Below are 23,619 nucleotides of genomic sequence, written 5' to 3' on the forward strand. Positions count from 1 at the left end.
TTTTTAACTCTCACGCCCGACTCTAGGGCAGGATTTTTAATGTTTTTTAAATTTATTATTTCTTTTTTTTATTAAAAAAAATTTTTTTAATGTTTTTTATTTATTTCTAGGAGAGAGAGAGAGAGACAGCGTGAGCAGGGGAGGATCAGAGAGAGAGGGAGTCACAGACTGAAACAGGCTCCAGGCTCTGAGCCGGCAGTCAGCACAGGGCCCGACGTGGGGCTCGAACCCACGTACCGTGAGATCATGACCTAAGTGAAAGTTGGACGCTCAACCGACTAAGCCACCCAGGCGCCCCTTTAATTTATTATTTCTGAGAGAGAGAGAGACAGCGTGAGCAGGGAAGGGTCAGAGAAAGAAGGAGACACAGAATCTGAAACAGGCTCCAGGCTCTGAGCTGTCAGCACAGAGCCTGATGTGGGGCTCAAACCCACTAACTGTGAGATCATGACCTGAGCTGAAGTCAGATGCTTAACCAACTGAGCCACCCAGGTGCCCCGAAAAGTGTAATTTTTAAAGTAAAGCATTCTTTTAAAAAAAAATTTAATGCTTGTTTATTTTGAGAGAGAGACAGACAGAGTGTAAATGGAGGAGAAGCAGAGAAAGAGGGAGACAAAGAATCCAAAGCAGGCTCCGGACTCTGAGCTGTCAGCACAGAGCTTGAGGTAGGGAAGGAACTCACAAGCTGTGAGATCATGAACTGATCCAAAGTCAGATGCTCAACCGACTGAGCCACCCAGGTGACCCAAGAGTAAAGTGTTCTAATACTCTTGTTATTGTTATCAATGCTTTCCAAAGTTAGAAGGGGCTGAAGTGATATTAAAAAATATTGCAAGCTGTATTTTTTAGGGTTTTTTCCTCCTGCTAATCTACAGTATAATAGCCCATAATACTGAGATTGGAAAAAGAAAACTCCATTTTCTTTATTCCTGTCTTTCAGGTGTCAACGGATATACAAATGAGATCTGGGAACTGAAAAGGCTCCTCTTGAATCTTAAGTGGAGTATTCAATACACACACTTCTAAGTGATGGTGTGGATTTTAATGTGTTCCATTCCTGTGAGCTCACATGTTCTCATAACCACTGGGCTGAACAAAGTCAGTGCATTTGAGATCAAAATGAGATATTGAGGTTGTAAAAGTAGACAAGGAAAGGTGTGAGATACAGAAAAAAAATGACTTCAGGGGAGCCATGTTTATCTCTGTTTGTTGGGAAAACAGCGACTCTGCTAAGGTTGAATTTAGACCAAGGTCCCCAAGTCCTTCCCAGCTTGCTCTCTCCTTCCTTGTTCTCCTTTTCCCTTGCCCTAGGCTGAGGAATTCAGCCTGCTTTCTATCTCCTCTTTAACTCTGCCACATCCTACTTCCCAGTTTCTGGAATGCATAATCTATTGCAATCTACTCACCTTCTTCCCCACTATTTTACACATCCCTAGCGCTTAAACTCAAGCACAACTGTCCTATTCTTTCAAAGGTTTTATTAAATTAACACACACGCACACACACAAACTTTCACAAAATTACATTAACAATATATGTCAATTTTACAATGAGAGGCAGTACAGCTTAATGATTAGGCTTGTACAAGTATGGGCTTGTACCTCTTAATCCCCTTCACCTATTTCCTACTCCCCGCTCCATGTTTTCTTCATGTTCTTTATTGTCAAGTATGCCATTCCTGGCTACTTTCATTATCACCTACAAGGAGAAAACATAGTAACACTGTTAATACAATACCATGGCTCTTTGGAAACTTTTTATATTGAAACAATAAAGATATTCTTGTCTATGTAGTTCTTATATACTATTTAGTTTATATTTTATATACTATTTATTTATATACTCCTGGTTATGTCATTTCTCATGACACTTTATCATTCATCATGTTGCCCATGACTCTCCCAAAAATTATTAAAGTGCTCTGTTGATGATGACCACAAATGAAAGTCTTACCCCAATATGCAGGAAATTTTGAACAATAATTTTTTGTATGCTCATGTTAAATTTTCATTCAGAATTTTATACCATAAACATGGAACACCACCTCTTCCAACCATGTCTTCTTTTGTATTCTATAAACTATAATCACAGCATTCCCAGACTGTGATCTCTTTCAATGTTGACTACATTGCTGTCTTCCACATACCACCACCAACAGGGAATATATGTTAGGGATCCATGGGAGCCGCAAGAGGAGTGATGCCATCTCATCTGTGCATGCTTCATGAACCTAAGACTGACATGGGGAGGGCATTTTATCAAAACATCATTCAGAAACAAAAGAGGACATCAGATGGAAAGGGCCTGTTGATACCGTGACAGTCTCAAAAGCACCTTGAAGTGATAGGAGGAGAAGGGTGAGGCTACTCCCGGATGACTGCCTGATTTATGTCCCAGGGTCCTTGGAGGAAATGGAGTTACTACCTTGGGTGCCAGTGGTGGGGTAGATAGTGGGGCTGGTGGCATATGGTGATGTACAAGAGAAAAGTAGCTTGCTTCTACTCTACTGTCCTCTGATGCAATGGACCACAAGTAGTTGCATAGTCAGATACTGAGAGGGTCAACACAGGGACCCATACACACAACTCAAGTCCAAAAGTTGGTGCAGTTCAGTTTGTGGTCCAGAGACCTGAACTTATCTTCTATGTGACCTTAAATAGTCTCGTCACCCCCACCCTGGAGACTCAGTCTCACCTGATTCCCCAAAAGGAATACTGTACCAGCCTGCAAGAGTAATTGGCTCATCAGGATGCCCTCTTAAAATTGAGACCTGGTCTCAGGGGCTTGGGATGACCCCATCGACATAAGTTCCAGAGCTCCTCAGGCAACCTAGGATTGGGGAATGTCATGAAGGAGAGAAACTGGGACAAGGGCTCATTCAGGGCCTGGTCTGGGCTCAGCTTTGATAGTACTGCTGGCCCTGACTGGTCCCAGACAAATGAGGGATACCTAGAAAATTTTCAGGAAGGTCTTCCAAAGTATGAGGCCCTCTGTGGCACATGACCCAGGGCAGGAGCCTTGGAATAGGCTGTTATTAAAGGAAATGATTGCTGTGTGATTTATGGGGATAAACTGTAAAAAGAATATCCGTCTAGCTCTCCTTGTCACTGTGATTTCTCACCCTGAAAGAGAAGAAGCAGCCAGCTCTCATGCTGTGAGGACATTCACAGAGCCCTAAGGAGGAACTTAGGCCCCCACATGCAGAGGAACCCAGGTCTCCAAGCTAACAGCTAGCACTTAATTGTCAGCAATATGAGTGAACCACCTTGGAATTCCTCCAGCCCCAGTCAAGCCTTTGGATGACTGCAACCCCTGCTGACATTTGACTGCAATCTTATGAGAGACCATGCACCAGAAAGGGAATGAATAATCTGTCATCAATGAATGAAAAACCTATGTTGGTCAATACTATGCAGACCAAACCCTTAGCAACTTATTCTTTTAGGCAGAGAATTCAACATTAGCCTGACAAAAGGTTTCTTGTGCCTAAACTATGACATGGAATATAGAGCTGCTGCACTAGTACAAAGGTAAAAACCCCTGCAGCAACCTGTGTGGATTGATGACCAGGAACCAGATAGGCCCCGTTACCAAGCATTTTACCCAAGAAATGTAGCAGAAATTAGGGTGGGGTAGGGAGAGAAACCCCAAGGAAGTTTTCACCCACTCTGATGGAATGAGGTTCAGGGTAAATATTAGGTTGTACTATAGAACGTAAAATTGTAGGAGGGCACTTGTGGGGATGAGCACTGGGTGTTATATGGAAACCAACTTGACAATAAACTATTTAAAAAAAAAAGGAAAGTAAAATTGTAATGCTGAGAACAAACTGAAGGCTGAGGAGGGTAGGGGAGAGGGGAAGGGGGATGATGGGCATGGAGGAGGGCACTTGTTGGGATGAGCACTGGGTGTTATATGTAAACCAACTTGACAATAAACTATATAAAAAAGAAAGTAAAATTGTATTTATTGCATGCCTGAGTTTGGGTACTGAGAATCATATCCTGCACATTTGTATTCTTTACTAAAAAGATAACTGTTCTATCCTTCTAGAAACTTACTTCCTAAATCTTGGATTCTGATTTCATCTCCACTGATCCAATGCTTAATCTAAATTTCTTGGGGCGCCTGGGTGGCTTAGTCGGTTAAGCGTCCGACTTTCGCTTAGGTCATGATCTCGCGGTTCGTGGGTTCCAGCCCCGCGTCGGGCTCTGTGCTGACTGCCAGCTCAGAGCCTGGAGCCTGTTTCAGTCTGTGACTCCCTCTCTCTCTGACCCTCCCCTGCTCGCGCTGTCTCTCTCTCTCTCTCTCTCTCCTAGAAATAAAGAAAACATTAAAAAATAAAATAAAAATAAATAAATTTCTTGCCTTATTTTGCCAGAATGTTTTCTGTCCAGGGATCTGTTTTCTCATCTATAAAATGGACGCCAGGGGGTGCTTAGGTGGCTCAGTTGGTTAAGCATTGTTGATCCTTGATTTCAACACAGGTCATGATCTCAGGGTTCATGAGTTTGTGCCCCAAGGAGGGGAGGGTGCTCTGCACTGACAGCAAGGATCCTGCTTGGGATTCTCTCTCCCTCTCTCTCTCTGCCCCTCCACATGCATGCCCACCCCCCCCAATAAATAAATAAATAAATAAATAAGCTTTAAAAAATATACTAAAACAAATAAAATGAGAGACAGAGGTGAATCTATATTCTGTGCAGCCTAAAACATATACAATTGTGGGGTTGCATTTAAAAAATAGAATATGAAATTATGTAATAAGCCAATATTTATTTAGAATAAGAAAAAGAAATCATTGCCTACTTTAAAATGCTGACAAAAACAAACATCACACAATCCGGGGGGATGCGGGAGGAACATTTTAAACTGCCTGGCAACCACTATAAGCTCTTTTTTACTCCATTTTTTAACTGCATAGTCTTTGCCTCTTCATATGTCAATTTTGTACTATTCTCATAGCGATATTAGATAGGTTAGTAAAAATGAGTTTAAAAATTTGGTATAGTGTAGAAACCTTTTTTTTTTTTTTTTTTTTTTTAAATCAGCTTCACTATTCCTTACTATGAGTTCTTACATAGGTAGTGCTTCTGGTCCGGGATAAGCCCTTGGGGGAACTCCAGCCCTCTGATTTCTCTTGGTTTAGTTTCTCCGGGTTGCCTGCGCAGCTTTGCCTGGTCGCCACCCTCGTTCCCACTCCCTACTTCACAGACCGAAGTGATTGTGAAGTTGTGGCCCACTTCCCGCGAGCAGGCAAGGTGATCCTGGAAGCCCGTCAGCCCCGCCCTCGGCCCCAGGACCATCTCTTGGGCTAGAGGGTGTCGGTGCTTCCGATGCAGGACTGGGGCTGCTATATTTTCCTCGCATTCCTGGATAGTTCGCTGAGCCTACAGGAGTGCTCTAAAGCCTAAACTCGGCAAGATTAAAGGTAGATTGACCTCTGTTAGAGCCCTTTTTTACATGTTATCTGATTTCTTTCCCGCTTTAACATTCCATGAGAAGCTTAAAACTAGAATCCCGGGACTTTGCCGCGCTATCCCGTCTCGCATGTGGGGGCTCCGTGACTTGTCAGGTATCTTGGGTGGGGCCTGTCCCTCCTCACTTCCTCCGCTAGGGGCGGCTTTAGACCGCGGTCTTTCCCAACTATGTAGAAGAGGCGGAGACCTTTTGTTACGACACCGGTTGGCGGCCAGGGTCTTGATCGACAAGGGCAGTAGCGAATGGCTCTAAAGTAAGCAGCCGTTGTTTACGCACGTACAGCCAATGGGAAGGTAGAGGTGCGGCCAGCGGCCAATGAGGACTGGCCTTAAGCGGAACTCAGGGGCGGAGCTTCCTACTACTGGCAGACGCTGAGTGAAGAGTCTGGACAGGACCCTGGGAGAGTCAGAAGCACATCCGGTGTTAGAAGAGCTGTGTGGGCTCCTAAGAGTCTGGTAAGAACATCTATCTGAAGCTGGACTGCGCAAGCTGGGAGTGAGAAATGGAAAGGGGATTAGCAGTTATTGTCTGAGCAAGAGTAGGAATAGTCTCGGTATTCCTACAGACTGAACCTTCGGGGAATGGGGCCCTGCTCCGCGACGGCAACTCCGGAAAGCTGGGCGGGGAGGGGAGGAGATCGGGAACTAGCACTGCGCATGCGCAACCGTGCTGGAGCGGGGGAGGGGCGGTGGCGAGTCTGCCAGGTTTTGGGGGGTCTCGAGGCTCCGATTTTGTTCGCGAGTGCCAGCGAAGGGTCATGGTTAGTCTCTCTTCCTACCCTCCTCCCTCCCACTCTGCGGTTTTTCTCTTTTCCCTGCCTCCAAGAGTAGGCGCAGGGGCCCTTTGGCCCAGCCTCGAATACTTGAATTCAGGTCACGTCCCCCGCCCCTTTCTTCCAAGGCTAATGAAAGCGAAACCTCACGGCTTTGTGGTCACCCTTGCCGCACTCGACTGATCGCTGCTCTGCTGCTGGTCCTCTGGCCGACCCTAACTGAGTGAGCGGCGAGGGCCAGGACTCGAGGAACGGCCTGGTCAGACAGGCTGCCCTGTCACGGCCAGTCAGGTGATGTCACTACACTCCTTTGTGACACGCTGAAAGCCGAGGCAGGAGGTGAGAAAATCCTTCTGGCTTTCCAGCCCCAAAGAGTAGCCCCGTTCTGGCCTGATTGATTACCTTTGAACAGGTGAGGTGGCCTTGGCTTTGCTTGATCCTGAGCCTTGTGGTCGACTTTCTCAAAGTCCCGCTCAGGAAAGGCGTCGTTGGGTGGTGGTTTTTTCCTTGGACCTACTTGCTGAGTCTGTGGTAGTAAGTAGGCTTTGGTAATTTTGTATTTTTAAGTATGGAATTGTTACCTAGTGCCAGCCCAGAATGCATTGCCTACCCCATCAATCTTTCATTGACTAAACAATAACAAAAACCACTCTGAACTTGACTGTTCTAGCAATAGTTAACTTGTGAATGTGTAACCCTGTAGAAGAGCTGACTCTGCCTGAAACAAAGATTTTTAAGGTTAAAAGTTAATAGCGAATAGGCTTTTCTAGTTATTTATTGATACTCAGTTTTCGTTTATCTTTTGGGTAAGAATTCAGTTCAAGAAAGATTATTCAAGTTGCATAACTAAATTCTTATGGTTTCTGCAAATACACCTATTTCTGTAATTATTAAGTTTACTCTCTTTGATGGTTTATCTTTGTCTAGTGTTTTTTGTTCTGACTTCAAGAATATGTTGTACTTAGATTCTCTGCCATTTTTCTCCAGTGGAGACAGAATGGTTGAATCCTTGAGAAACACTCTGTAATTTGGATTCAGAGTTTCCTTCTTCCATTTTATCTGTGGAAACATGGCTCAGTGTTTCCCTTTCTACTTCTCTCCCTTTCCCACTATTGATGTGACTGAAGTCTTACTGTCCTAAGAATAGGAAAGTAAAATTAATCCAGATATTTAGTCAGCATTTCAGTTTTTTTTTTTCTGGTTATGCATAGAGTTCATGTTTATTGCAAAAGTGCTGAAAAATATAGAAGAGTGTAATAGGAATCAGGATGTGTTAATATTTTTAAGATTTCTCTTTGTCAATGGCTGGAACTGCCTTAATGAAAACTTGATTTTCTGCTGTAGGGTGTAATAGAGCACCAGACATTAGAGGTCAGAAGGCCCCTAATCTGGCTTTGGTTCCATTATTTAACTTTGTGGTGTCGGTCAATACTAGTGTCCTTTTGTCCCTTTAGTACTTTACAATGATTTCACACAGACTTTCTTCTTCCTTTTTTTTAATTGAGGTATAGTTGACACAGTGTTACACTACTCTTCAGGTGTACAGCATAGTGATTCAACAAGTCTATACTTTATGCTGTGCTCCTTGCCGGTGTAGCTTCCATCTCACCATACAAGCACTGTTACAGTCTCATGGACTACATTCCCTATGCTGTACTTTTTATTTACGTCCCACAGATTTTCTCGCCAGCATTCAATAAGCTTGGTAGAGCAAGTAGAGCAGATAAGGAAGCCTAGATAGATGATCTTAGGTAAAATGATTTTCCCAAAATTATGAGGTAGAAAATGGCAGGATTTGTGACTCCAAAGCCAGTGCTCCTTTCACTATTACGCTACCTTTTTTAACTTTCTTTTTAAAGGGATACTAATCATTTTTGCCCTTTGCTCCTGGATTGGTGTGAAGATCAAAGGAGATTACATATGTATAAGCACTTTAAAAGTAAAATTTTTATATAAATGTAGTTAGTGGCACTATAAAAGATACCACTGCTGGCCTGAAGTTTCACTTTATTTCATAAACTACCTGTGGGTATTAAACTCCTCTGGGAAAATAATGAATATTCTCTTGATGTTCTATCTGCTAAATTTTCCTTTGCTACTTTGACTTGGTTGTAGGCACTGTTAGAAGTGTCTTCCACTTCACCCTGTTTTGTTCCCCCAGAGTTTCTTTTTTATTTTAATGGAGATGTAATTGTTTTCTTTTAAATTAAAAAAAAAACTTTTCTAATGTTTATTTACTTTTGAGAGGGAGAGACAGAGCCTGAGCAGGGAGGGGCAGAGGGAGAAGGAGACGGAACCCAAAGCAGGTGCCAGGTTCTGAGCTGTCAGCACAGAGTCTGACGTGGGGCTTGAACACATGAGCTGTGAGATCATAACCTGAGCTGAAGTCGGAAGCTTAACCGACTGAGCCACACAGGTGCCCCAGTTCCCCCAGAGTTTCTTTAAAATTTTTTTTTTCAATGTTTTATTTATTTCTAGGAGAGAGAGAGACAGCGTGAGCAGGGGAGGGTCAGAGAGAGAGGGAGTCACAGACTGAAACAGACTCCAGGCTCTGAGCTGGCAGTCAGCACAGAGCCCGACGTGGGCTCGAACCCACGAACCGCGAGATCATGACCCAAGCGAAAGTCAGACGCTTAACCGACTAAGCCACCCAGGCGCCCCTCCCCCAGAGTTTCTAACCAAATTTCATGGAGTAGCATTTTTAATAAACCCGTTTTTATTTTCCAAAGACTGTAGAGATTGGCTCTTAGGGCCACTCACGTTACCCCTCATGGTAGGTTACCCTTTGAGCCAGACGGGGAGTGTCGATTTGAGGCTGCAGCACTCCTGATTAGATAATGGGGTCTACATTTGCTCCTGGGACTCCTGGTTGTGCTAAATGTGGGGGATAAAGAGCCGAATCAGATGCAAGCTCTGTTCTCAGGGTGCTTATAGCCAAATGTGTGAGAGAAGTTTGGCACAATTAACTAGAGTCCAAAACACTTAAAAAGAGCTTCAAGGATATGAATTGAATGGGTGTGATGTTTTTCCTAATCTATGCCTGCTCTCATTTGGGCTAAATATGTTGTTATTGGAGAGGGATTACTGGTTTACACTGGAAGACAAGTATGTATTTAGGACATTGGTGCCTCCTTATGATTCAGTCTGTCAAACATGGTTATGGAGAAAAGGATTCACTAGTGTCAAAGTTCGATGCAAAAAATAATTTATTGAAGGCAGTAGGCATTACATCTCTAGTTACTGGCTTGGTTCTGAGGCAGCACCATAGTGAGACAAAATTCAGTGTTAACTAGCTAATCTAACTAGTCAAGAATCTTCATCCAAGTTAAAGGAAGGTCTGAGACATCTAGGGTTCAAATCCAGGACCATCAGAGCTTGAAATAGTTCTTTGGATTTCCTGAAACCAAACTGACCTACCCTTAGGGATAGCAAGGAAAGCATCAAGCTAATGACCATTTACTTCATCAAATTCTCTACCACATCGGATTATCACTTAGTGGTTATTAGGCTGTCTCAAAACACCTTGTGGCCCTGTGGGATAGAAGGTACCGTGTAAATATGCCCGACGATAGGCATGCTATTTAAACGAAAGTAGTGTTATCCAGTAATAAAATTTATTAAATTCCTTTAAATTCCAGTTTATAATTCTCTTAGAGTCCTCTCCCATCTTCCTCATTTAATTTTACTTATTTGAGTAAAATATTAAGTCTGCAGGGTATAGTTAGCTGTGAGTTAATGGTTGAGTAATATTTTTAAAAGGCACATGTAAATTAGACTTACAAACCTAGTGTTTTATTTATTTACTTATTTATTATTATTATTTTAATATACATCCAACTTAGTACATAGTACAGTAATGATTTCAGGAGTAGCATCCAGTGATTCATCCCCTACATATAACACCCAGTGTTCATCCAAACAAGTGTCTGTCTTCCTTAATGTCCCTTGCCCATTGAGCCCCCCTCCCACAACCCCTTCCATCGACCCTCAGTTTGTTCTCTGTATTAGTAACGAGTTTCTTATGTTTTTCCCCCTACAGCTAATGTTTTCTAAAACTAGTGGAAATTAATGCACTAAGGACATGAGAGTAATGAATATTTACACTAGTAAAACAATGGTCTTACACAAGAAGCACTATTTTAAGCTCTCTATATGTATTATCTCATATAATCCTATGAAGTGGAGAATATTACATATTACTGTATACAGATGAGGAAACTAAAGCACAGTGAGGTTCAAGTGCCAGAAACTTGCTTCATGTCACACAGCTAAGGAAATATCAGCTATGGTTCAAATGCAGTTACATGCTCTTAACCACTATTCTAGGTACGTGGTTATACAGAATCTGAAAGCTATTCAATAGGAAGAACTATTGAAAAAAATACAATTCTGCCCCCCTCCCTGCCACGCCTTTATTATTATTATTATTAAATTTTTTTTTAATGTTTATTTTTGAGAGACACAGAGTTAGAGCAAGAGAGGGGCAGAGAGAGAGGGAGACAGAATCTGAAGCAGGCTCCCGGCTTTGAGCTGAGAGCATAGAGCCCGACACAGGGCTCTAACTCATGTACTGTGAGATCATGACCTGAGCCGAAGTCAGACACTTAACAGACTGAGCCACCCAAGGCACCCCCCGCCCCCACTGCCCTCCCTTTTTAATGACATGGGGTTTTCTTTTCTCTCAAATATCAGTTGGTCCCTTCTAGATGTGTGGGAAGAGGACTCAGAATGGTGGAATTACAACAGGAATGAGGAACCATATAATTCACAAACTAAATTTTTTTTTAATGTTTATTTTTGAGAGAGAGAGTGTGAGCACACACTCAGGGGAGGGCCGAGGAGACACAGAATGTGAAGGAGGCTCTAGGTTCTTAGCTGTCAGCTCAGAGCCCAGTGTGGGGCTTAAACTCAGAAACTGTGAGACCATGACCTTAGTCAAAGTCTGAGGGTCAGCCAACTGAGCCATCTAGGTGCCCCACAAACTAAATTTTTAATTAAATGTGTGAACAATGTTTCTGTGACTTGCTGGTTTAATGTTGTTAAATTGTATACATCAAGACAGCCTTCTGCCTTCTTTTAAAGGTAAGGATTTTTTTTTTTTAATTCATGATTGTTTCTGTTTTGCATAGCTGTTGGCCACTTGGCCATGTTTCCTGTGGACTATATTTAATAGATAGGAAAATAAGATTGTAGAGAATTTTGTTCTGTTTTGTTTTTAAAGGCTTGGCCTTGATAATTTTTCATTTTAGGACAGTGTAAGGAAATACCTAGAACAAAACGAGATTTAATAGGACATAAGACATGGATATTAGTTGATGAGAATATCTGTCTTCTGTCTGCCTCTGCTGAGACCTCAGGAATACTAACTCAAAACAATGTATTTTCTTTCTTTCTTGGTAAAGCTGTGCAGTAAGTTTTGTATTGTGTTTGGGTGCCTCTGGCAGGGGAAGCTGGCCAGAGGAATTACAGAATGGTGATGCTTCTAACAAAGCTTTAGCAGTATATGCGTGACAGATACTGGCAAATTCTGAGAAGTTTGGTATTCCTGCTATCCTAAGGTTGACAGAATTAAATGAAGCTCTGAACCAAATGAAAGGCATTTGATTATAATTAACATCTGAACATTTACTTCTAAAATGCAATACAAATTTCTCATGAGTCTACGAGGCACCGTATACATAGTATTCTAAATAAATAACACCACCTCCTTGTTTAAATTTGAGTGTAGAACTGGGGAATGGGAGAGCGGATACAATTTCTAAATTTTTGTATGAGTTGTCATCCAGGGTAAGACAGATCAGTGCTGGTATGGTTTTGTAATGGGCTGATATGTGTTAGGGAAACTATTGTATTGAATAATTTTTGAGCAACTTGTAATACACTTTTTTCCTTTATTGTGGTAAAATATACACATAAAACATACAATACACGTAAGTCTCATCATTTTAACATTTTTTTTTTAAAAACAAAGATTTTCATTTAATTGGGGGGCCCCTTTGAAATGTTAGCTGAGTTACTTGGCTAATGGTTTTGAATACTTCAAGCTCTGTTAGGAGCTGACTATTCGCTGGGACTGAAAATACTTTGGTAGGGGAGCTATTTTTGAGTTATGAGTACAATTGAATCTTGTTCAGCTGTTTGCATATTGACCATTGAAATGTAGATATGTTTTCTCGGCAACTTCTGAGCACAAGTAGTTGATAGAGACCTGGTTAGTATAATCCGTCTGGCAAAACTTCTAAGAGCCGTTTTGACTCCTTACTTATCTGTACATTAGTTCTTGTCTATTTGAAACAGACCTAGAACAAACTGTCATATTTCCTTGATTCTAAGACCTGAATTTTCCCCCCTCATGTTTTAACAGTTCTGAAATAAATTATATCATATATACATCATGTCATAATTAAGTATATACTTTACTGTGCTTTTCCTCATAAACCTATTATTCAAAATGCTATGTGCCTTTGCATCTAGAAAGGTTGGTAATTACATATTTCACTTAAATTTTAGAATCAGTGGTGGTGCTGGAAAACTGGTTTTATTTAACTGATTTTTTAATGATTTTAAACTACGAGGCATTACTAAATGATGGAGAAATTCCTATTTGATACTCCCTGTCCTCACAACCTTTTGATAGTTTTGGTTTTTCCATCAGCAGTTGTAAGAGGCAGTCAGTACCCCCTGGGAAATACCTAAGAGCAAAGTAGGAAAGAGGAGTTTCTGTCATTATCCCCTCCCACTGTTTCCACTCAGTGGGGTCTGCTTACAGGGTGTTGCCCCTTTCTAACAGTCCTCTGGGTATTTGAGGATTTACGCTGCACACCCCATTCACTGCCTTTTTTTAACTCTTGAAATTGGAAGCAAGAGGTACTTGAGTGTTGTTGTTGTGAATACTGAGAAACTTGGCTCTGAAGGTTGCTTCAGAACTGTTGCAAGTTCTGTCTAGGGATGTCATTAGGGGTGTTAATGGAAGCCTAAAACAAAGATACTTTCCAGGTGCTGGATTCTGCCAGCCTGTAAGTATGCTCTCTAGAGGATGTGTTCATCATGATTGTGGAAGGCTGTGGTTGGCCGTGCAACAAGCCTGCAATAGTTGCACCATCTAGATCAAGAGGGCTCAGAGCCCTGTGACTTCGAGGTGCAAGCAGCAGCTTTAGTGGATTCTGCAGCTTCTCACTGTATCCATCCTTAAGAACAGAACTAACAAAAAAATTGAGGTGAGTAGGCATGTTGGTGAGATAGGAAAGAGGAAATCAAGAGAAAGCCAGCTAGCCATTGTAATTGTTTCATGTGTGCGAGAGCAAGCCTCGGTAAACAAATGGTAGTGATCCATGTGAGCTAGATGAATGGAATCTTTCCATGGGCGCAGGATTTCTCAGGAGTCAGTGTGGGACTATTACTTTTCTTGCCCAGATTAATTTTGCTGAGTATTGAGCTAGGTCCTGATTAGAATAGGCAGGAGTAGTTGGCCTGTCTTTCAAATTACTTACCTTCTGTGTTTTAATACTCCCCCACACACTCCATTTTTTTGTCACTTTGAAATGAGTAGACATGGGGCTATTAAGAATCTGGGTGATTGTGGATGATTGCTATTTAGGAAAGGTGAAAATTCTTGATTAGGTTTTAGCTTTAAATGTATTTATTTAGGATTGCATGTGAGATAGAGGAGGGAGTAAAATTTAAAAGCCTAACTTTAATGGTGTCGATGGAATGTAACCTGGGAACAGTTTAATTAAAAATGTCTTTTCCGTGACATATTGGGACAATTGACAAAATCTGATTAAGGTCTCTAGATCAGATAGTAGAATTGTGTCTGTTAATTTCCTGGTTTTGATCAGTTTTCAGGATGTACACACTGAAGTGTAAAGGGGTCAAGGAACATTGTGTTATATATAGAAAGGGCAGGGCTACAGCAAATATGGGGAGATACTAACATTTAGGAAATTTGGGTGTATAGAGTATATAGGAATTCTTTGTACTATTCCAACTCTTATGTAGGAAATGTTCTGAAATTATGTTTTAAAAAATCCTTTTGTACTTCTCTCTTTTTAAAATTCTAAATCTCTTTCAGTTCAGTTCTAACATGCACTAAATGGAAAGTTTCTACATGAATATATTTAAAATTCAAGACCTATTGCCAGGCCTAGTTCTTTTCCTCCCTTCCTCCCTCCCTTCCTTCATCTTTGAGGTTCTGTGCCTTTGTGAGAGAATTCTCTAGCATCTTGAAACAGTGACATAAAATTGCTTTATGTTCCAGTGACTGGGTCCCTTTAACTAGATTGCTAACTGGTAATTTCTCAAAGAAAGAAACTATTAAAAGGACAAATTATCTTCCGAAAGAATTAAATGCTAATAACAAAAAATAGTTTGGGGAGAAGAAGATGGCTTAATTTCCTCTGTCCTCTTTAAAATGGTTGAGTATGGGGGCGCCTGGGTGGCTTAGTCGGTTAAGTGTCTGACTTTCGCTTAGGTCATGATCTTGCGGTTCGTGGGTTCAAGCCCCGCGTCGGGCTCTGTGCTGACTGCCAGCTCAGAGCCTGGAGTCTGTTTCAGTCTGTGACTCCCTCTCTCTCTGACCCTCCCCTGCTCACGCTGTCTCTCTCTCTCCTAGAAATAAATAAAAAACTTTAAAAAAAATTTTTTTAAATGGTTGAGTATGATTGCAAACGTATCCTAGAAGCAAATACATAAAAATGAAAATGACTGTGTTAGGACAGTGGGATTTTAGATAGTTTCATTTTTCCAAACTTGTGTGGTGCTATTTTTCCATGAGAAAGTTGTTTATGTTACTTTGTACATCTTGTATCTTTAAAATAACTTTTCTTCTTACCTTAATTCTACAGAGTGGAGGCTGTGTCCCACAGACTCTGGCATCATGAACATATTTGATCGGAAGATCAACTTTGATGCGCTCTTAAAATTTTCCCACATGTAAGTGTTTTGATCTTGACTGTAGTTTATTATCGCATCTCCTTTCATATCTTGTTTCTTTTCCTACTTTATTAACTTTTGTATGTATAAACTAACATATTAGCTTTGCTAGAATCCAGAGTCTCTGATAAAAAGCACCCAGATCTAAGGGCTATTGTGTGGTCACTGAAAAACCATTTAATTATTGTAGTTTGGATACTGATTGATCATAATTTGGAGCCTCTGGCTCCTCTCCAGCATTTAAGATTCTCAGTTAACTTATTTTCAAAACATTCTTTCTTTATTATAACTTACACATCTGCCCTGGGATGAAGAGAGGGGGAAATGACTGTTAGCTTAGAAATGAGATTGGTCCTAGAGTGATGGCTGTTTAACATTCTTTCCTAGAACCCCCTCGACACAGCAGCACCTGAAGAAGGTCTATGCCAGTTTTGCCCTCTGTATGTTTGTGGCGGCTGCTGGGTCCTATGTCCATGTGGTTACTCATTTCCTTCAGGTAAGAGCAGTTTCTCTCCTGTTTGCTGTGGTACAAATTGCATTAGGTTGAAACCAGCTCAGCAGGGTGGTGCAAACCTGTATCCCTTCTTAATCCTTTCCTGTAGTTTGTGATCTGAATTGGTCAAAGCCACCTGGTCAATAAGGACATGTAGAGCCATTTCAAGTTTTTGGCAGCTGTGCCCTCTAGATACTGAAAACAGAATGTCTTAACGTGGACACTGAAGGATGGTAGCTGACGTGTACGACCCCCACCTGCTAAGTAGTGACATGATGTGACTGCTGGGGTTTGCATGGTAGCCTTTTTATCTCTCTTTTCCTCCGTTCTTCCTCTTTTCTGCCTGTGACTATGGAGTTCTTAGATACAAAACACTGATTGTATGCTTATCAGGAGAAGCAGGGTTGAGACCTTCAAGGACTTGACCTATTTTATTCTCTGATGCTCTTATATCTGCATGGTTGAGTAAAAGCCTTCAACGACTCACTTTCCTGTGTTGAAAGAGACCTGGGGTTTGGCCAGTTGGAATAAAAGGGACAGTTGAGGAATAACCAAAAAGATCGAAGTTTTCACTAACCAAGACTTGTTCTTTCCAAGTGTCCTTTTTAGTGTAAGTGCAGGGGTTGTGTCTGTGTTGGCATTTGCCACTACTGAGAACTGTCCCTATGCTCAGGTATCTCCTGGCAGAGGTTGTGTGAAAAATTACTCTAGATACTCAAAGGATAAGACTTTGATCCCTGGAGTTTTGACTAAAACATACTCCACCTTTTAGGCAAGAGTGGCCATTTTGGCTTCTGGGTTTTGCTTTGTTTTGTTTTTTAAGTAATATAGTAAAATGCAGTTATCCTTATTATTTATGTATTCTGTATTTATGAATTACTTGCTAAAATGTGTCTGCAACCCTAAAATCAGTACTCACAGTACTTTTACAGACATTTGCAGTCATAAGTAGAGGGGCAAAAAATTTGAGTTGTGCATCTCACACGTTCCAGCTGAGGTTGAACAAGGCAACACACTGCTCTGTTTCAAGCTCTTGTACTAATAAACAAGGATCCTTTTCATGGTCAGTGTAGTGCCCCATTTTTTGCATTTTTGTGATTTTGGTGGTGATGTCAGTGTTTAAAGTGGACCCCAAGCATAGTGTTAGAATGCTATCTAGTATTTCTAAGTGTTCCTAACTGCAAAAAAAAGTTCACTAAGACTGTAATGTGTCTTATGGAGAAAATATGTGTGTTAAATAAGCTTTGTTACAGCACAAGTTGTAGTGCTGTTGGTCATGCCTTCAAGATAAATGAATCAACGGTATATATCAAAGTGTCCTTAAACACACGTAAAACATATTGTTCAGTTGAAGAAAACATAATCAGAAGTACGCGAGAATCTAACCTTTTATTTCCCTCAGGAGCAGTTGTTTAGTATTCATTAATTCATTGTTCATAGTGACTTTATAGAGCATAACTACAAGAAGAACAAGGATCAGCTATACCTTTAAAGGAAGAAAGGAACTGTAGTCTCCACATACCTCCTTAATGATTTTCCTCTTTTTCTATACCTAGCTTTTCCCACTTGAATTTTTTAAGAATTTTTTTTTCTTCTTACAAAACTAACGTATGTTCGTTATAGAGAATTTGGAAAACAGACTAGTGATGAAAAAATAAAAACTCCATAATCCTCACACCCAGAAATAACTGTTGACATTTTGGTTCTTACTCTCTTGTCTTACTCCATTCAAACTGCTCTAACAGATTATTATAGACTGAGTAGCTTAAACGACAAACATTTCTCACAGTTTGGGAGGCTGGAAGTCCAAGATTATGGGACCAGTAGATAGTATTATGTGGTGAGGGCCTGCTTCCTGTGTAAATAACCGTCTTCTTGCTGTGTCTTCACACAGCAGAAGAGGCAAGGGAGCTCTCTGGGATCTCTGTTATAAGCGCACTCACTAATGAGGGCTTCACCCTCATGACCTTACCACCTTCCAAAGACCCCCACCTCTCGAAATACCAGCACATTGGGGATTAAAAGTTAAACATGAATTTTGGGGGGACATAAACATGCAGTTTGTAGCACCCTCTCAGTCATTTTTCTCTGTATATATAGGTGTATATGTTTATGTGTTTGTGTTTTTAAGTTTATTTATTTTGAGAGAGAGATAGAACAAGCTGGGGAGGAGCAGAGAGGTGGAGACAGAGGATCCAAAGTGGGCTCTGTGCTGAGAGCAGACAGCTTGATGCGGGACTTGAACTCAGGAACTGAGAGATCATGACCTGAGCCAAAGTTAGATGCTTAACTAGCTGAGCCACCCAGGCACCCCTGTGTGTGTATGTTTTTAAGTGATCAAAAAGAGGTCATTTCTACTTGTCCTACAGATTTGAATGTGCTTCAAGCACTTGTCACTTGATCTTTTTCCTGGGCAAGAATCACAGTTTGACTTGGGTAGTTGTGGCTGATAGACTACCCAGGTCAGAAGAACCTCTAACACCCACTATATATAACCCACCTAACCCTGTCCTGTAAGGCTTTTGGTTTCTCCTTACCTCCCGCCCCCTCTGCCTTTTCCACTGCCTCCGGGTTAGAAACCAGTATTAAGAAGTTCAGATGAATATTTGATCCCCATAATGTCTCCTGCAGAATAAATTTGATATTTTCATATTTAATTTTTTACTCTGGATCTGACAGGCTGGCCTGCTCTCTGCCTTGGGCTCCTTGGGGTTGATGATTTGGCTGATGGCAACACCTCATAGCCATGAAACTGAGCAAAAAAGACTGGGACTTCTTACTGGATTTGCTTTCCTTACAGGTATGGTAAGGATTGGGCTAATTTGGGGCATCAGTGGGTACTGTATCTAGTATCTCTTTAGACTAAGGCCCAAGATTTGTATGTATTCTGATTGACCTCAACTGGCACACCATACTATTCAATCTTGTATGTGAGTGTATTTTGCCTTGTATTGCTTTCTTAATTCATAGAGGTACATCTTGCTTTCCCATCCAGAGGATAAGCTCTTTATGACTCGTGACTGTATTTACACTTTTGTATCCCAAAGTAAGCATTTATGTGTGAGAATGAATGAGATTCAGGAGCTTAGGTAGCATAACTAAGCCTGACACTGGACTCAGACTGGCAACTGTCACTCCTGTGACCATCAGTTCTGAACTTTGCTGACAGTTAATTAAAGCCATACATCGAGAACCATCCTGCAGAGCACATTGCTGATTCTCAAGAAAACAGTTAAAAGCACAGCCCTTCTACAGTTATTATTAAAGGAAACAGGACTCAAGCTACATAGTAAAAATATTTGCAAAGTAGCATTTGACTTAGTACAACTCATTTTGAATGTGTCTAATCTATATAGTGATGGAGTAGAAGGGAAGGGATTTAGAGATTAAGATTTTTTTTAATAGGGAAAGCTAGTTTGTGAAGGCATTAAGGAGTGGAATTATCAGAAGGAGAGAGCGTAGCAAGAGTGGAGGAAACGTTGAGGCTGCAACAGGTTGCCGCTGCACCCTCCTCTTGGCCACTGTCCACCTGCAGAACCGGTCTGGCCTTTTCTACAAAGGGAGTCCGCCCTGCAAGACTACAGGTTGCTGGCCACAAGGTGCTGGTTTGCTCTTGTTCCTTCTCTTCTGATTCCTGATCTGGCCTACATTCTTGTCTAACATCACTCCTGTTCAGAGTGGAGTGCAGCCTTACAGCTTAACTGAAAAAAGAAAAAAAATTTTTTTTTACTTTTTTAATGTTTATTTTCAGAGGAGGGGGGACTGAGAATCAGCACAGAGCCTGATGCGGGGGAGGGGGACTTAAACCCACAAACTGAGATTATGACCTGTTCCGAAATCAAGAGTCAGTTGCTCAACTGACTCAGCCACCCAGGTGCCCCTAGCTCGAAAATGTGTGATGTACCTCCTTCATTTCTGTATTCATCCTGGGTCATCCATGATTTTCAGTTAAGAGGACAGTTTTGTAGCTGTGCCTATAAATAACTCAGTCAAGTATATGTTCTCTGAAAAACAAGGAAGGTGGAGGAGAGAGATTTAATTACTTTAGTATGCATGTTTGTTTTTTAAGAACAGGGCATGCTTGCACTTTTGATGGTTAGCTCTTGTACAAGGGTCCTCTTCAGGAGCTGATGGTAATACTGTGTCCTGGGGCTTTTTGTTTTCTAGGAGTTGGCCTGGGCCCTACTCTGGAGTTGTGCATTGCCATCAATCCCAGGTAACTATTTTAGTAACATCTTAATGTCTTTTTATCATCACAGATAATCCTTCTAAATAGGTTTGCAGACCTATAGTCCTCAATCTAATGATCTTTTCCTCTAACAGCATTCTTCCCACCGCCTTCATGGGCACAGCAATGATCTTCACCTGCTTCACCCTGAGTGCACTCTATGCCAGGCGCCGCAGCTACCTCTTTCTGGGAGGTAAGTGCAGACTGGAAAACAGAGAGAGGGTCTCCGCTTTAGCCAGAATTCTCACTGGGACTCTTTCCTCCAATTTCTTGTGACTGTTGGGTTGAAACTAAAAGTCTTAATTTGGGGGGAAAAGTAAGGAATGGCCTTAATGGGGTTGCCTTACTTTGCTTTGGCTTTTCTCAGGGTGGCGTTTTGTCCTGTCTTACAGGTGTCTTGATGTCAGCCATGAGCCTGATGCTCTTGTCTTCCCTGGGTAATCTTTTCTTTGGATCCATTTGGCTTTTCCAGGTGAGACTTTGCATATAACTCTCCAGCAGCCATTTGCCTTGTGCTTCTTTTTCTTGCTTCACCCTAAACCAGGGTAGACTTAGAATCTTCCAGAAAGCTCACTTTCACTGAGCAGTGAAGAATTGTGCCTAGGGAAGTAATGTGGTTTTCACCATAGGCTTTTGTTCCCATGATTGTTAGTATCGTTAGGCTTTGCATTTGTTGTACTTGCAAGTGACCAAGAGCCAGAAAGAAGTACAGCTGGTTTTTCCCTCTGGAAACTATATGACTACAATATAGTCACCTCATCTCATTCTTCTTGTGTTAGGCAAACCTGTATGTGGGGCTGGTGGTCATGTGTGGCTTCGTCCTTTTTGATACTCAACTCATTATTGAAAAAGCCGAAAATGGAGATAAGGATTACATCTGGTGAGTGAAAACTGGTCTTTAACGTCTCCCTTTCTGTCTGCATCAGTAGGGTTAAAAGTGGACTAGGTGGCACTGGCTGAACTTACGTGGCCAGCCTTCAGGAGTGTATATGGTAGGATGCCCATGCTTTTGAAACTGTATACCAAATAGCATAATCTCCCTCAATTCCTGAAAGACCTCAAGTCTTTTAAAAATTGAATTAATAATTATGCATTTAATTATCCTTACTTTTAAGGTGTAGGACAGAGAAAACGATCTTTTCACCTTTTGCTCTATATTTTTGTATTTTTTTAATGTTTATTTATTTTTGAGAGAGAGAGAAAGAGAGAGCGTGAGCAGGGGAGGGGCAGAGAGAGAGGGAGACACAAAATCTGAAGCAGACTCCGGGCTCTGAGCTGTCAACATAGAGCCCCACGCAGGGCTCGAATCCACAAATTGGGAGATGATGACCTGAGTTGAAGTTGGATGCTTAACCGACTGAGCCACCCAGGCATCCCTATATTTGTATTTTACGAACCTTTAACAATGAAAAGAGGAGAACACATTCTTTTTAGTATATAAAATTTTAATATATAAAATTTTTTTTAATGTAGTAATCCTCTCAGAGTTTCTTAACTAGTTAATGGTAGTTCAGGGTTCAGATAAGGGCCCCTATAGAGTCTAAAGCTGAGTTATGTTGCATGGTTTTGTTGAGTTGCAAAGAATCTCAGACACCAGAGTTTTACTTAGTTGGTGGTGGGGTGTTGAAGTTCACTCGTGGGGTGGACATGTGGTTTTTATGTTCTACGCCTCTGGACTGTGGATGAAGGAAGATGGGAAATGCGAATTTGTATTCTGGTTCTTCTGTTTCAGGCACTGCGTTGACCTCTTCTTAGATTTCATTACTCTCTTCAGAAAACTTATGATGATCCTGGCTATGAATGAGAAGGTTAGTCAGCCGACCACCTAAAGATGAGAGAATGGATCCTGAGCTCAGCATCTGTGTATATTTCAAATTTGAAAACCTATGAACTGTGTAGGTCCAGGTTAACTTTAAGGCTACCAGAAGTCTTTAGCCAAAGGAGAAAAAGGAACAAGTAAAACAAATCCTTTTAAAAAGGGGGTGGGGTGGGGGGATGACTGGTGGGGACTCTTGATCTCAGGTTGTAAGTTTGAGCCTCACATTGCATGTAATGATTACTTAAAAATAACAAAGCTCAAACAAAAAACAAATCCCTGAGATTAGTATCAAATAGAAAAAGGCTTCAGTCGCAACAAGAAACAATCTATATGAAAAATTTAAGGCTGTAAAGGTGGTTATGACTCAGGAAAAGATATTCTAGGAGGGATTTGTTTAATCTTGGCAACCAGCTTTTATAAATGTATGTCAGAAGTAGGCCAGTTTTATCCGTTTGTTAGTCTTGTTTCCAGAGAAGCATTCTGTGTTTAGTTAGTGAGCATCATACATAGTCTCCCCCAGCAGTAGGGGAACAAATGAAACCATGAAGTTTTTTTATAGCTCTTACTAGGAAACAAGAGAAGTGTGGTACTGGTGGAAGCAGATGAGTAGGTGGCATTGGTGGCTTATCTGTGTGGCTACTAGACTCAGCTCCAACCAGGTTTTAGGCAAAGCAACTGAACTTCATCTGTTTAATACTCTGGGCTTCCACTGAGGATTGAATGACAAGTTCACTGGACTAGATTATTTCTGGGTGTTGGTTTGTGCCCAGGATTTATGCTTCTCCGGCTTAATGGAAAGTTGGTCTTGGCCTCTGTGTGGTTATTTTGGGGTGGACTGCCAGTCTGCAGCTTTCACTGGATGGGATCTGAGCTGTGGTGGTTATGAGTAAGCCAGGAGTGGTCAGGCGGCCCAGCTGGGTGCTCTCGGAGTGGGAGTGGGGACAGGTGCTTAACCTTAATTCCTGTCAGGTCTGTCAGCAACTTGAGGGACCACCAGCGGAAGATGGTTAAGATTCAATTCCTCCCGCACCGAGGAAGCATTTCTCCTCCCTTTTTATTGTCTTGTTCCCTTACAGTCCTTAACTGAACACAGCCAGGTATTGGCTCACTCAGGAGTTTTAGCTTGAATGTAAAATGCCAAAAATTAATTGGGCAATTTTTCTCCATTTCTAGGATAAGAAGAAAGAGAAGAAGTGAAATGACCTTCCAGCCCTGCCCAATTTGACCTCCTCTCCCTCCACCCCTCATTTCCTCTTCGCACACATTACAGGTGGTGTGTTCTGTGATAATGAAAAGCATCAGAAAAGCTTTTGTACTTTGTGGTTTTCTCTACTTTGAATTTTTTGATCAAAAACTGATTAGCAGAATATAGTTTGGAGTTTGGCTTCGTATTCCTGGGGTTCTTCCCCACTCCCTTTTCGGTCCAGCCCAGTCCTAGCCTCTTCCTCTGCTCAGGCAGCCAGTCACCGTGATGAGGAGTGGGACCCACAGCAGAGCAAACTCCAGGAGTCCTCTTTCCAGCCGAGCTTCACCAGGTGCACCTGAACTGGTAGAGCCGCCTCGGCCCTTCTTTGCTCAGCATCATTTCCTTTGTGCACAGTTCCTGTGGGACTAGGCAGTGTGTTTTCCATGGGAAAGGAGTTTGGTGGTCCCATTTTTTGTACTCAGGCTCATTGTATCTGAGCTTCTGTCAACACCTACAGAGAAAATGAAGAGCCTCTCCTGGCGGATGCTTTGCTTCCTCTGAGCTGCCCAAGCCGCCGCTGGTCTGACAAACACACCTCTGCCTTGCTGTCATAAAAGGAATGTGGATTTGTGTGTTCCTTTTCCCCATCCCTTGTCTGACTGTCAGGGAATCTGCCTGTTTCTGTCCATTAGGAGAGAGGATTTCAGTA

At 41.7% G+C, this 23,619-nt stretch overlaps 1 protein-coding gene and 1 long non-coding RNA gene across 2 annotated transcripts; one reads left to right on the top strand and one right to left on the bottom strand.

Annotated features, from left to right (window-relative positions):
- Positions 1-1,507: 1,507 nt before the first annotated feature.
- Positions 1,508-6,452, bottom strand: LOC120237884. The gene is made up of 3 exons (XR_005530071.1): positions 6,399-6,452; positions 5,668-5,970; positions 1,508-1,698 (listed from the first exon to the last, which is right to left on the bottom strand). It is a non-coding gene; the product is annotated as an uncharacterized LOC120237884 (long non-coding RNA).
- Positions 5,851-23,095, top strand: TMBIM6 (transmembrane BAX inhibitor motif containing 6). Its single transcript, XM_039241346.1, has 10 exons — positions 5,851-5,936; positions 15,097-15,184; positions 15,572-15,680; positions 18,357-18,477; positions 19,845-19,893; positions 20,001-20,098; positions 20,298-20,377; positions 20,685-20,785; positions 21,638-21,713; positions 22,898-23,095. The coding sequence occupies exons 2-10, from the start codon at positions 15,129-15,131 to the stop codon at positions 22,919-22,921; spliced, it is 714 nt and encodes a 237-aa protein (XP_039097277.1). The 5' UTR covers positions 5,851-5,936; positions 15,097-15,128; the 3' UTR covers positions 22,922-23,095.
- Positions 23,096-23,619: the final 524 nt, after the last annotated feature.

Source organism: Hyaena hyaena, unplaced genomic scaffold, assembly GCF_003009895.1.
Source record: "Hyaena hyaena isolate Hyena2069 unplaced genomic scaffold, ASM300989v1 scaffold_192, whole genome shotgun sequence".
NCBI lineage: Eukaryota > Metazoa > Chordata > Mammalia > Carnivora > Hyaenidae > Hyaena > Hyaena hyaena.